This window comes from Azolla caroliniana, unplaced genomic scaffold (assembly GCF_043228905.1).
Source record: "Azolla caroliniana isolate FFs.n. ecotype wild unplaced genomic scaffold, voAzoCaro1.0.p SCAF_8, whole genome shotgun sequence".
In the NCBI taxonomy this organism is placed as follows: Eukaryota; Viridiplantae; Streptophyta; class Polypodiopsida; order Salviniales; family Salviniaceae; genus Azolla; species Azolla caroliniana.
The window spans coordinates 19,150,758-19,165,401 of NW_028230443.1; the positions used below are offsets into that span (position 1 = coordinate 19,150,758).

At 35.4% G+C, this 14,644-nt stretch overlaps 2 protein-coding genes across 2 annotated transcripts; both read left to right on the plus strand.

Moving 5' to 3' along the window:
- The first annotated feature begins 381 nt into the window (after positions 1-381).
- Positions 382-3,656, plus strand: LOC147861257 (uncharacterized). Its single transcript, XM_087323388.1, has 3 exons — positions 382-588; positions 1,695-2,119; positions 2,817-3,656. Exons 1-3 carry the CDS (start codon positions 424-426, stop codon positions 3,256-3,258), a joined length of 1,032 nt encoding a protein of 343 aa, XP_087179514.1. The 5' UTR covers positions 382-423; the 3' UTR covers positions 3,259-3,656.
- Positions 3,657-8,025: 4,369 nt separating this feature from the next.
- On the plus strand, positions 8,026-11,728 carry LOC147861258 (LYR family of Fe/S cluster biogenesis protein). The gene is made up of 3 exons (XM_087324012.1): positions 8,026-8,216; positions 11,159-11,327; positions 11,462-11,728. The coding sequence occupies exons 1-2, from the start codon at positions 8,087-8,089 to the stop codon at positions 11,296-11,298; spliced, it is 270 nt and encodes an 89-aa protein (XP_087180138.1). The 5' UTR covers positions 8,026-8,086; the 3' UTR covers positions 11,299-11,327; positions 11,462-11,728.
- Positions 11,729-14,644: the final 2,916 nt, after the last annotated feature.

Sequence of the window (14,644 nt, forward strand, 5' to 3'; positions counted from 1 at the left end):
TTCGATTTAATCAACGATCTCAGTAAATTTCGACTACAATGAAGTGAAATCATTCAGCATAATGAGAAGATTGTGTGTGCTCTGGAAAAAAAAGAAAAAGAAATGTCACACACCATGCAAAGCAGTTTGTGGGGAACCTATACATTACATAAATCATAAATGAAAGTAATTCAGTTTGTCTCCATTTTCAAACAATTAGGTCAAGAGCTGGCAATGGGGCCACGTGGCGGTGACGAGGCGTCGACGTGGCGGTGACGTGGCGGTGACGTGTTGTCCTTCTAGAAAGTTCGGTTTTTTCTGCTTCTTCTTCTTCTTCTTCTTTCTTCACGAGACTGTCACTCTTTTCTCTCTTCTTTGTCTCCATTTTCTCTGTCTGTTTCTCGTTCGTGATTCTCCTGCGTTCCTGCCTGTCTGTGCCTGGCCATGGGAGTAGACTACTACAGAGTTCTGAAGGTCGACAAGTCTGCGAGCGATGACGACCTGAAGAAGGCGTACCGGAAGCTCGCCATGAAATGGCACCCTGACAAGAACCCTAACAACAAGAAAGAAGCCGAAGCTAAATTCAAACAAATCTCTGAAGCTTACGAGGTAAGTTTTCCTTCTTCCACATTCGATTCTCTCTCTCTCTCTCTCTCTGTCAGCTTATTTGTTGCTTCTTCTATTTTTCCCGCCTTTTTATGCTTCTTCTGTGTTTATCAAGCCTTAAAGATATGCCGGTTCTCTTCGTTTTCTTCTTATTGTTTTGCTCCATGCTGTTAAGTTTTTCTCGCTTTGTTTCATGCCGTTTCTGTGTTTTAACGTTTCGTTTAGAGTTTTGTTTTGCCATTTTTGATAGCCTGTATTTTCTTCATTTTGTAATTGGTTTATAACCGTGGGGAAGGTTTCAATAGAAATGGAAGTTTTGATTTCCTTACTGATAAATATGGTGTAGTGCATTGAAAGGAATCTCTAATTTTCGGTGTTTTCTTCATCTTTTTCTTCTTTTCTCGAAAATTGCGGCAATTTTTGGCTATTTGAAGTTTCTGTTTGGATGTAGGTACCTCGAATCTTTGATAATCGAAGAGAAGTAGGATGTTTCGTATTGAAAGGAAGCTTAAGGTTTTCTTACCATCTCAATTCGTTTTTCTTTTGAAGATTTTTGCTTACTAGACTTTTAGTTTAACCTGGTTTTGTAGATTTTCTTAATCCTCTTTCTTTCTCCATGTTTTTTCTTTATTGGTGTTTTCCCCTTTATAAGCCTTTTTAAGCTTTACTGGCTTTTGCATGAAATGTTTTCTGTGTTGGCTCTTAAGTTGGGATTTCATAAATGTTTTATAGCTATCTTATATTCTTAATTTTGGCCATAGTTGTTTATATTTAGAGATTAGACTTCAGGTGTTTTTGCATATGGGGATGCGATATTTCACTGGCGTTTCTCTGTTTCTTATTTTTTCTTTGTTTTTAACGTTTCTTTTCTGTTTATCTTATTTATTTGATTTCGTGTGTAGTCTATCGCTGATTGGATTGTGATGAGAATGCAACACCACTTTTCTGGAAGTTTGCTATTATAGTAGTCCCTATATTTTTCATCATTCGATGGTTTTGTCTTTTGGTTTACATGCTATCTTTTTTCTCCTTTGGAATATAGTATTATATCGCTAGAGTCTGGATTGTGCATATAATTTGAAGCAGGTTGGAATTCTGGATGATTTCAGGTGCTGAGTGATCCCCAGAAACGAACCGTGTATGATCAATTTGGTGAAGAAGGATTGAAAGGGCAAGTTCCACCAGAGGCATCTGGACAAACCTTTGCCAATGGAGGAAATACATATAGGTTTAACCCTAGGAATGCAGAGGATATCTTTGCAGAGTTCTTTGGAGAGTCGAGCCCATTTGCAGGGATGGCTGGGATGGGGAACAAAGGAGGTCGATCTAACAACCCTTTTGGAGATAGTATGTTTGGTGGTTTTGGAGGTGAATCAGTGTTTCGATCCTTCAATGATGCCTCTGGAGGTGGGCCTTCTTCTGGACCTCGGAAAGCACCCCCTGTGGAGAATAAGCTTCATTGCACCTTGGAAGAGATATACAGTGGATCGACAAGAAAGATGAAGATATCAAGAAATGTTGTCGATGCATCTGGGTATGTGTTTCACATTGTTTTTTTTATGTTTCATATTATTCTGTTGTTAATTTGTTTGTTAAAATTTTGGCATGCGACTCATTAGCTTGTTAATATTGTCATGAGATTTATGAGCTTGTTGTTAATGTGCTTGTTCTTTACTTGTTAAATGTGTGGTACTATTGTGTTGTTTATGTGTTCTTGTACATATGGTGGTGAGATTTTACATCCTTGTGTGTATGCTTGTTCAATAATGATCTTATGATCATTTATTTGTTTATAAACTTATTGATTATCTGCTGCTTGTTTACACATTGCTTGATTTTTCTTGCTACTTTTCGCATTCATATTATGCTTCCAGCAAGATTGGAATTGATCATTTTATGCATTCATATTATGCTTCCAGCAAGATTGGAGTTGATCATTTTATGCATTCATATTATGCTTCCTTATGATCGTGTATAGTTTCAGAAAAGTTGATAACTTTTTTATGTTCTTGTGCATATATCTGTGTTTTATGGGATTGTTACTCTGTTTATAAGCTTGCTGCTTTATGTACTTGTTCTTATGCATATTTATATTTTTGTTCATATGCCTGTAAATTACAAGCTTGCTACGATTGTTATGTTTGTGATTGCATTCACTTTATTGAATATGTGGTGGTTATTATATTTTTGTTCATGAATTTGTTGTTTATGAGTTGATTTTATACATGCAGCAAGATTGTGCCAGTTGAGGAAATTCTCGCCATTGAAGTGAAGCCTGGGTGGAAGAAAGGCACAAAAATCACTTTTCCAGAGAAAGGAAATGGTCAACCAAATGTAGTCCCTGCAGATCTGGTCTTTATTATAGACGAAAAACCTCATGATATGTTTAAACGAGATGGAAATGATCTTATCTATACCAGTAAGATCACTCTAGTGGATGCATTAACTGGTTGTACTGTGACTATCCAGACGCTTGATGGGAGGACATTGACTATCAGTTGTAATGAAATTATAACTCCGGGCTATGAGAAGATCGTGCTCAAGGAAGGGATGCCTATCGCAAAGGAACCAGGAAAGAGAGGTAATCTTAGAATCAAATTTGACATCAAGTTTCCTTCAAGATTGTCGCCAGAGCAAAAGGCAGGTGTGAAGAGGTTGTTAGGAGGGGGTTAAGAGCGTTTACGTTGAGCAGCCTTTGTGCCAAAGGCTGATTTTGAAGCTCTGAGCTGTTACTCCAACGATTTATTGATTGGTTGATTGATACATTTGAAGACGTGTAATCCAATTGCAAGAGCTCTTCATTTATCATCTAATCAGATTCTCCTTTGTTATCTACAAATTGACGAGGCTGATCCAGGAGTATTGAACAATGTTGTACCTTGATGTCTAGTTTACTCATGGAAGTGAAAACGAGTAATTACTTCTTGTTTGGAATATTTCAGATTTTGTCAAGCGTTTCCATGAAGGCTATGTTTCATGGCTGTTCGCCTCTCAATGTTGTTACATTACTATGAAGTGTCATTATTATGGGCCTTCCAGCTGTGGGTTTTTAATACATTCAGCTGTTGCAATTGAACTATCTATGTATAGTTTGAAAACATGAAGCAATTTGTTTCAATAACTTGGAAATAGTTCAATGATGTTTGGAGGTGGCCTGAGAAATCATGTTTCGCGCAGAAGATGCCCATGGCGTTAGGACTTTGATAGTATTTGGTTTCATACTTATTGTTTGTGTTTAGTTTCTTTTATGCATTCAAGGATTATACATGTAACTGCACATATGTTTTGCTTACTGTTTGTTCTCATGGTTGTGTGTATGGGTACAATCCTATTCACTTGTTTTTGTTGGAATGTTGTCCCTATCAGAGAATGGCTATCAAGGGTGTCAATAATTTTGATTAGTTAATGTTTCTCTTCTCATTGCTTATTAAAGCTGGCTAGAAAATGCGTTCCAAGAGTATTTTATGCAATCAATGTTATGCCAATGTCTTTGTTCACATGAATAGTCAATGTGAGGAAATCAATAGTCCTCTCAAAGTTTCCCTCTCTTATTCATATTATGCAATGAAGTTGATTGTTGTAGTGAATAGTCTTGCAAACAATGGCATTTGTTTCCTTATTCGTTGGTGATATAACTGTATTTTGATTTGAAATGGAGTCTTGGTAGATTCCTATGCAATCAACTACCCAAATGTGGGAAGACTTTGTGCTATTGTGTAGTGATTGTCCTTTTCAGAGGTTTAGGTTAAGTTTGATGGTCTGCTAGCACTTTTATATATAATGATATATGTATAACTATTTGAAGCTAATGGAGTAGAGAAGCTCGAGCCTACTTCATAATTTGGTTAAAGCGTAAATATCGTAATTGAAAAAATAATTGTTCACCTAATTGAAGATTACAGTTAGTTACCTTGGATGGCCATGTTTCAATCTAATACATCCCTTCTTCTATAATTATACAATTTGTCATCCATATTGAAGAAGAAGTGCTTTCTAATTGCTTTCCCTAGACACATCATGTGGTTCTATTTTCTAAACATAAAGGTTTTATTATTTTATAAAATACTATTGATAGTATTTATCAATCTAAGGATGCATGTTGTTGGGAATGGGGGAGGGCTACTTTTTTAGCCATCAACAATCCTTTTTATGGAGCCCTCGGTGGTTACGAATATGTCTTCTTGCACATATTTAAATAGTTGCATGAGAATTTGGGGGTTTTAGCACATACATGCAACGTAGTTTTTGAGCTACAATCAAATTAAAAGTACATATATGTATTATTAACTAGTCCTAATGTGGGCCAAGCTTTATATTTGTTGCAATTATTTGTCTTTGTAGGCAATACATAACTAAAAAATAACAACAAAGTTATTACCTAAATTGTTTGTTGTATGTCTTTCCCAGCTTGGGACTATTGCAAATGTAGAGCATGTCATTTATATCCCAATCACACAAACCATCTTGAGCATTTATGCACATGGGTATGCTAGTAAATCATTGGTTTGTGCTCCATATATTAATGGGCTTAAGGATGGCTTAGATGACATTTAACCTTTTCAATTGTTATTGGTGCCAAGGATGAGATATTTGAATTGGATCTCAAGTTGAATTATGTTCTCGTTGTTGGAAAAACCACCAAAAAATAGCTTTTATGGCTAGCTCATATGTTTGTTGTTCTAGGGGCACTTCAAGTTATGTTTAAAGAACTACTAAAAGAGTAAACATCATGCATGATATGAGAATTAGGGAGTGGCGGAGATGAAAATTGTTGAGGGCTAAGGTAAATGATTCATCATAGTTTACACATTTTTGCTACTCATTACCAATATGTCGAATTAAAAAAGCATATATAGGAACATGAGGGTTGGTGTTATTCAACTAGTAAAGCAAAATAGTAGTGGTAAAAAAAGTATTGGCAATGTAGACCAAACATGTAGCCCATGCTTTTGCGAAGCCAACATATCCACTACCTACCTATAAAAATTATTCATTTTTTTGTTTTCGTTGAGACCCCATGAGAGGAAAACTAATGGTCCATGGAATATGAGGGGAACAAGGAATGAAGAACAATGCTTGGTGATCAAGTAATTTGGGCTTGTATGGTGGAGGGATAGTGGTCTCATGAAGAAATGGCCTAGTCCAAACAATGGATTCCTCTAATGATCACTAGGCGGAGAAACAACTTCCAATAGCCCTTCAAACATACCCGGCCTAGAAAGTGGTCCTCTAATGATTACTAATCAAAGAAACACCATGCATGAATTCTAAAATTTGATGTGGACAACGATGGGGTGTTTTTTGCACAATTGTTATTCATGTGCTTAATTATCATTTGCCCGACCTCTTACTTGTTGAGGTACTTATGAAATGTCCCTGAGTTTTTTCAAGATGAACTAAAAGACCCCTCAGTGTTGTGGACACATACATATGATTGTATTGCCATTATGTTATTATGTTGTTGGTAAGGAGCTATGAAATACCCACATGTATCTCTTTTGTATACTATTCTATCTCCATGCATAAGTTTTAGATGCTCCAAAACATTCACAACAAGTTATCTTATTGATTTTATATGTAGATGACATGATTATCTTTTCGTATGATGTTGATGGTATGCAATGTTTACTTGTACCATTAGAAGCATTTTGTCAAAGTAGTGGACTAACTATAAATGTGGATAAAACGAAAATGACGGTAATGTGAACCATCCAACCTCACTAATACCCTTTATTTACATATAAGGGAGATCATCTACAATTTGTGTAAAGCATTATCTTGGTGTTGATGTACCCACTACAAATAAAAGGAATGTATAAGTTGACTCTTGACTTCAAGCTACTTAGAAAAGTTATTATATGTTGGGAAATCAATGCAACTGGCGTGATACTCATGGACGGGAAGTGACACTAATGTTATTTAATGTCAAGGTAACACAAGTTTTGCTTTGTGGAATGGAAGTGTGTGAGAGATTATCTCTATTGGTGCATGGAATGAGATTGAGAAGAAATAAAGATATTTTAAAGGAGACAATCGGGGGTTAAATCCATGGCCGCCTATCAAGTTATGTGCTAGAAATAGTTGTTCAACAAATACAGATACATTACAAAAATCAAGAATATGTCAAATCATAGATTACCATATCTTGCTTGTAATGTTGGATGTAAAGTATATAAAAAAGAATCATGAGAGCATTTCTCATCTGGTTGGGTAGTTGACATCAAAAAATGGTTCTAAAGATGGGGCATGGAAGATCTCTTAGAGCTTTCAAGTAATGCCATGAAATATGTCGTTATTGAGGAAAGATTAATAGAACTATTAAGAAAAAAATAGAATATTACATTGCAAACATCAACTCTAAATGTTGGGTTCAATTAAAGGCAAGAACGCCTATTGATCGTATTCAACTTTATTTCATTACTAACATGAGTATTAAATCTCGTAGGTATTGACATTGCATTATGGCATCAAAATCCATCAACTATATAAGCCATGTATGGTATTGTCTACTGCATATGTGCAAAATTTGAAAGCTATGATGACATATTAAGAGGAGGTAATGAATTGAGTGTCGCACGAAAGAGAACACCTAGAAGGTTGAGCTCATATGTGTATGCCTTATTCACACATCGAGACTTTGTGCTTCGAAGTAGGAAGGAGACACACATCAAGAAAACTTGTGTACTTTGGTTCCATGGGCCAATATTGGCCTCTCTTTTAGAAAATATCACGTCTATTCAAGGGGCTTAGGAAGAAGTATAAATATGAGGCCTATCTACCCTCATAAGACACATTATGTTGGAATGTTGAAGTCTTGAGACGCTCTTGGTGTGGGGTGGGCTTTCGTCTTGACGATTGTGTTACCTATTCCAAGGTACTAGGCATCCCAATATCCATCAGCTATGGGACGTCAATGGTAGGCCGGTTATGTCTTTATCATAGCTTAGGGGTGGTTGTGAGGAAGAGGTTCTTCCATCCAATCTATTCACCTTTCTTTTACTTTAATGTGGTTTATTGATTAGTAATAGTCTATAGACTCTTACCACGTAGGCCCCAACCATTGTCATCAAAATAAAAAAAAGGCTAATATCTCTTGTCACCGCAGGTGCGTCCCTTACGTCCGAGACCTTTGCTTATGCTAGAGATCTTTCGAAGACAAAAAAAAGTACAATATATGTACATCTGACTCTAGAATCTTAAATCATATTTCTACGCACGTTTTAAAAAAAAATTCAATTACAGTTTGTTGTTCTCAAAGATGAGACAATATTTTACGACGTAATCTTTTGTTACAGGACATATATACATATATGTACATATATATATATATACGCGTATATGTATGTATGTATGTATGTATGTATGTACAGGACATATATACATATATGTATATGTATATGTATGTATGTATGTATATGTATGTATGTATGTATGTGTAATTGAAGCAGCCCTTTTCTTCTTCTGTGTTGGTTTCTTTGATCTACGAGAGCGATGAGAAGAGATGAGGGGTTCCGGCAGCAGTAGTAGTAAGGCTGCTTCAGAGTTTCGTCTCTTCCTGCTTCGATCGCACGCGCTTGGCCTCTATCGATCTGCACTCAGGGATGCGCGTCGAGCTCCTCAACCTTCTCGTGGTGAGTCTTAGAGAGAGAGAGAGAGAGAGAGATGAAATGTTTATGTCCATATCTTCCTCTGGAAAGCCCGAAAGAATGAACCAGGAAACCTAAGGGTGTGCATATGTGTGAGAGAGATATGCTCTTAACATCCAAAAGAGACTAATGGCGATCTATGGGATAGGGCTGAGCCCATTTCTAGTGTTGAACTTTTGTGTTCTTATAGTATTAACATCTTCAAAAGCCCGGAAAGAATGATCCACGAGACCAAAGAATGCACATTTGAGAGAGAGATTTGATGTTATGTTAACATCCTCAAAAACCTCAAAAGAATAATCAATGAGACCAAAGAAATTAGCTGAGAGAGAGAGAGAGAGATCTGATGCCATATTGCTATATTAACATCTCCAAACAGCCTCCAAAAAATGGCCTTTGGGACCAATTAAATTTGATATGAGAGAGAGAGAGAGAGAGAGAGAGAGAGAGAGAGAGAGAGAGAGAGAGAGAGGAAAACGAAATTTTATTATCATCCTTGGAGGTCAAATATGATGTATGTGACCAAAAGTGAAGCACTTTCATATAATGTGTGGAATTGAATAATGATTGTTGTTGTTTAAGAATTTTACTATTGAACGTTGCAATGCATAGTACACATTGTGATTGTGAGAGGAATGTATGGAAAGTGGGTTAGTTTAATAATGTGTAAAACAAATTCAAATATTTATGCTTGTAAGTGGGGATAGCACATTCATTCAATCTATGAATGAAGGGAAACTCAAGCCTGAGATATTTGAAGCTTTCTACAGTTTCAGGGGGCTCGTTACTGTGCACAATATATGATTTATCCTTATTTTGAGTCTTTATGAACATAACCTTTTGGAGTTATTGACACTCAACTCACAATGCATGCCAAAGTTTTCTAATATGCTCATAACGTTTTGGCACTCTAAAGTATTTCCAAAAGGCACCATATCATCTGATTCTAAGAAAAGCACGATAACCACATTCCTATTGGTGGTTTCTTCAAGGTTTTGTTGCTTTACAAAGTCATTGACCATTTACTCTGATTCATCAATGCATAAACCAACAAAGATGGTTAGTGAGAGTGGGCATCCTTGCAAGAAGAAAGAAAGCATTTGTTAATGCAAGGAAATTTTAGAAATTGGAAGTATATATTCACTTGATACCCCAAGTTCATCCATGCATCTCCAAAGATGCTCACATGGCAGTATATCAAAACCTTTCTTGAAGTTTACAACTTATCAATGTAATCCTTTACCTTTCAAACAACTTTCCTTCTTATACATGGCACTTTGGTGTTTTTGAGAACTGGTTCTTGTTAAGTCTTCTCACCATTCTTTTCAGCCATTTACCTATCTTAGTGCCCATTACACTTTCAAATAACTTTGCCATAAGAGAATTGAAATTGTTTGTCTGTTCCTTTATATAAAGGTTGATCCAACTTGTACACCAATTGAGGCATATCATGTTGCAATGCACAAATAAACATATCCTCATTTCCCATCCACTTGAGCATTTCGGTCTTGATACCTTGATGATCTCTTGCCTTATGGATGGTCAATTTCTGAAGCCGTATCCATATCTCCTCAATAGTAAAGTATAAAGGCATGAGTAAAAGAGAACCATAAGGCATACCTTTCCTACATTTGATTGCTCATATAAGTTCTTGCAATGGATACCCAAATCTATAAGAGTTAAGTTACCATAATTCTTAGCATGTTTCTCCTTAATGTTTCTCTAAAAAATTTGCTACATGCATTTTGCTTTATCTTGGGTGTGGAGAAATTGTTGATTAACTTCCCATATATTGTCTCCTTTGTTAAATAAGTTTTCTTTTTGTGCATGTAGATACTTTTTATGGTTTTCCTGTTTTTTTACTAAAGTCCTAAAGTACTTTTGAGCTTCCAAGCATTCCTTACTAAATCATTTTTTTCTTGAGCAACACTTAGTGATGCTTTGCAAGGCATATGCTTAACCAAAAAACAGTTCTTTGTGCATGAAAAAATAACTTTCTTGAAACCTTTGCATTTGTATTCTAATGTTACACCATTTTGAAACTTTGTTTTTTGTAACATATCCGCGACCATTTCAGATTACATGGGTGCTCTTTTAAAGGCTGTGCATAAATGTGTTTGTCTTGCACTACAGCTGGTTGAACTTCAAGTACTCTAATCCTTTCATACATTTAAGACTTGTGATGTGACTTCGGAGCTCATTGGCCAAGAGAAAATTTATGTATGTGATCCAAGATACCTTCAGAGAGTAGCATATAGTTGATTACACTATTTCCATCATGTTTCACATTCCATAAAGATACACCATTTGCAATAAGCATTCCAATACTCTTGCTTGTTAGTAGAAGTAACTTTCCATACTGTCTCGACTAGTTTACCGTTATTTTTTCAACAGGTAAAAACATCAGTCCCATTCCATAAAGATAACACCATTTGCAATAAATATTCCAGTACTATTGCACGTTTGTATGCATAACTTTCCAGCTGCAAGTCCTATGGTTCAATTCCGGAGTCCATTGGCAAAGTGAAATATACCTTGTGAAAATAATATATAATCGGTCACCCTATTTCCATTATGTTTTCTACATGTACTACATAGGTGACATTCCATAAAGATATATCATTTACATTTAAGTATTCCAATACTATTGAACGTCGATAAAAGTTACGTTCCATTTTGTCTCAGCTAGTTTTCATCCATAGAAGAATGAGCATGCATTGCACCCTTGAGGTATGCAACATGAAATATTGTTTTGCATCATGTTGTAAAATTCGTTATGGGCATTCATGACACCAAAGACTATAGCTCTCCCTTGGCTTTTAAGTAAGCAATGTTATCTTCGAGATTGACAAATTGGTCTCTTTCAAAACAAACATAAAAATTAGAATCATGATAAGGACTTAGAGAGAGAGACTTGTTATTTTAAGCTGAATTGGAGCGTACCATACGGGAGGAGATGGAACGAAATCGTAAAACACAAGATCCCGATGCAATCCGGTTCTTGATAAGTGAAGGAAAACAAAGGCTGAAAGAGCTCCATGTCATGCTCAACAACCAAGGTTGCTAACATGAGGAATGCCTTTTTGCTTAGAACAGGCAAGAAATTTCAGTCTTTGAACATATTTTGTGATTTCCAAATATTTTCTTTTATGTAAACTCACTTGGATGTGAATTATTTATGGCATTTTGCAAGTAATCAACGTTGCTTAAGTTTGCTATTGCGTTTACAGAGGTTGGACACCAGCCATTACAATTATTGGCTTTCCCACAGTAATCTTGAAGGTCAAGTTATCTGCATTGTCTATTCAGATGTTGTTTGATGCTTTGGCTTGCATTGGAATTCAGATGTGAGAAATGATTATTGTTAGACTCATTGTAAAGAAACATTTAACCTATTAGATACAAGGAAAAAATGTGTTGTCTCATTAGGAAACAAAATTTGTACTTTAGTTTATTATAGATATAGAGACTTCAAGATGAGATATATTTGTATTTAACATTTTTGCCTAAAAATGAACTTGTGAAATTTTATGCTCTATCTAATCCATTTAGGGTATATAATGTGTATACATAGTATTTTTGAAACATTGAACATATGGGAAGACCTATTGGAAATTCAACATTCATTTCAACATGAAGACCTTAAAACCATGCTAAATCATCATGATAATAGTAGAACCAAATTGCATGTTCAATGATCAATTTATTTTAAGCACTGTTAAAATCTCTGTGGCTATGCCTATTAGTTAGTGTGATTTCCCATGTGGGACACAGGATGAAAGGAAATGACCACAAATTGTCTTGTAAGCATTTGCAGCTAGATTATTTGATGGTTGTTGACAGTTGTTGAACATTCAAAAGTATTGGTGTTTGAGCTACTATCCATTTTTAGCATTAGGACCTTGCTGCCATAAATTCTGTTTTGTCCTTGCTTTATCCAAATTCTGATTTTCTAATTGATAACAATTTGATGCGAGGTACTTTCCATTTTGAGTATTAGGACCTAGCCCCATAAATTCTTTATTATCATTTGCTTTATCTAAATTCTGATTTTCTAATTGACAATGATTGATGTTTGAGGTACTAACTATCGATTTCCAGTAATAGAACCTGGCTCCCATAAATTCGTTGTTGTGATTTGCGTTATCCAAATTCTCATTTTCTAATTGACAAGGACAATTGGTAGTAGGATGCACGACATTTCTTGTATCCTAATCACAAAAGTGGTGAATTTTGTAGAAGGATGTTTAGGCAATTTGCATTATAGTGAAGAGTCAATATATATATAACCTACCATGAATGATGAAGAAAATGGTCACCCTTTGACTTGCATGCTCTCTTCTCTATATAAAGACGTTCTAACTACCATAAAATATGTAACTATTGTGAACTTGTTCTCTAAAGCCTATATAAAGATGTAACTACACCATTAATCATATAACTGTTGTGATCTTGGTCAACTGCAATTTGATACAACATATATTCATATTGAAGTAGAGTTGTGTAATTGTGCCATATCAATTGTTAGATTGATGTTTTTTGTGCCCTCTCATCCACATAGGAGATGTTCATGCCACATGGATAAATCTTTAAAAATGTCAACACCATCATTTGTTGGAAAACATATAGAGTGACTCATGTCTAAGGCATTGTCCATACAAATCCTATCATGACCTAATTTATTGATGCCACTTGATAAGTTGATAGCATGACAATGCTATAATGCAAACAAATATGATAGATGAGTTCATAATTTGTCTAGTCTAGGGTCAAACTTCAAAGGTAGCTTTTGGATGCACATTTCTAATAACCAATTGTTGGAACAAGCATTAAACAAAATTAAAAACAAAAGCTACCCCAATATAAGAGCATATGTATGGTATATTTGATCATGGTTGGGACCTCTACTTGCTTAATGATATTAGAAGACATGATGCATTATGATGTGCATTGTACATGTTAATCATAACTCGTGTTGGAAAGGCCAAGAGGCTTGAGCCCAATACCCTTGTTTCTACTAGGGACAAGGTCAAGCTAGGACATTCTATAGAGCCAAAGGGACTCTATCTTCTTTCAAAATCCTTCATCTTGTGTGGCATTACCCCCCCCCCCCCCCCCCTAGCAATGACTTCTAAATGTTGTCATCTTTAGTATTTGAATATTGTTTATGGAACAATTGAACCTTAACCGAATCATTTTGAAGTGTGGACCCAAATTTCCAGTACATTTGTTGATATAGCCTTTCTAATTTAACTAAATTTGTGAGCCTAGAATCGAGAATCGTCTCATGTATTGATGTCTACTTGCCTACACAAGATTTAGTAAAAGAAAATATCAATGGGGTGGTTAAGAGGTTAAAGTGCAACTTTGTTAACGTCAACCATGTCAAACCCTTAGAGAGCTATATGGTAACAATTGACATTGGCTTTGGCATTTATAGAAGATTTTGAAAGGAAATTGAAATTGATCGACGGAAAATAATGTTGATCACTCTTTGAAATCAAATAGTCATTTCCTAAGTTCATTACACTTTATAAAGTAATTATACACTCAAATCAACAAGCCCTATTTGCCAAAGATGGAAGAAATGGACCTGAACTAGCCCTATTTACCAAATATTTGAGTGTATAATTACTTTATAAATTGTAATTTTTCGGACAATAGGGGTACTTTGGTAAATTTGGAACTTCCAGGGGCATTCTGGTAAATAGACGAATTTCCAGGGGTATCCTGGTACTTTTCCCTAATATCAATTACAATTGTAATTATTTTTGTAGCATCAAATTTGCATTGGTTAAACCATAATACTTTTCTTCAATCTACAGCTTAGTAAGTGGGAAAAGTAAAGGTGAATTTTCTAGGTAACGTCAATATACTACAAACTCCAAACCATTTAAAGGAATAAATAAAATACTATGTCAAGGATTGAAGCCAAAAACAATATTAGATTGGAAAGGGAAATAAGGAAGAACAATTTGAATTACAGGCAAGAAGAACAAGAGTTACAAGGTTATGTCAAATATTGGTGTTTAACCATGATGGCTTGACAACATTGAGATATTCCCTACATATAACACTCCTGAGTCCTAGCATTATGGATGCCTGCCACTTGGAAATCATGCATAACTATCGCGTACTATGTTACAATAACCATCATGTAGAGTGTCACAATAATGTGAGCATATACCATACTAAATATCATATTGATTATCTTCTACTCTACGATAATGTTAAGAGTTAAAGTCAGAGGTGCACAATGAGGTCATGGGTTTATGTCCCCTAAAACTTGGGATATCTTCTTATTTATCTTGTAATAAATTTTCTAATCCGAAAAAAAAAAGTTATTCTTGGCCTTAGTCTTTCATAGGGTTGAATTGGGGATTGTTCTGATATTATGATTTTTTTTTATGATT

Bases quoted from the DNA above. Each gene is read 5' to 3' on its own strand.
- LOC147861257 (XM_087323388.1), top strand. From the start codon at position 424: ATGGGAGTAGACTACTACAGAGTTCTGAAGGTCGACAAGTCTGCGAGC. The intron at 589-1,694 runs GTAAGTTTTCCT...GGATGATTTCAG, and splicing joins AAATCTCTGAAGCTTACGAG to GTGCTGAGTGATCCCCAGAA. The intron at 2,120-2,816 runs GTATGTGTTTCA...TTATACATGCAG, and splicing joins AATGTTGTCGATGCATCTGG to CAAGATTGTGCCAGTTGAGG.
- LOC147861258 (XM_087324012.1), top strand. From the start codon at position 8,087: ATGAGGGGTTCCGGCAGCAGTAGTAGTAAGGCTGCTTCAGAGTTTCGT. The intron at 8,217-11,158 runs GTGAGTCTTAGA...TGTTATTTTAAG, and splicing joins AGCTCCTCAACCTTCTCGTG to CTGAATTGGAGCGTACCATA.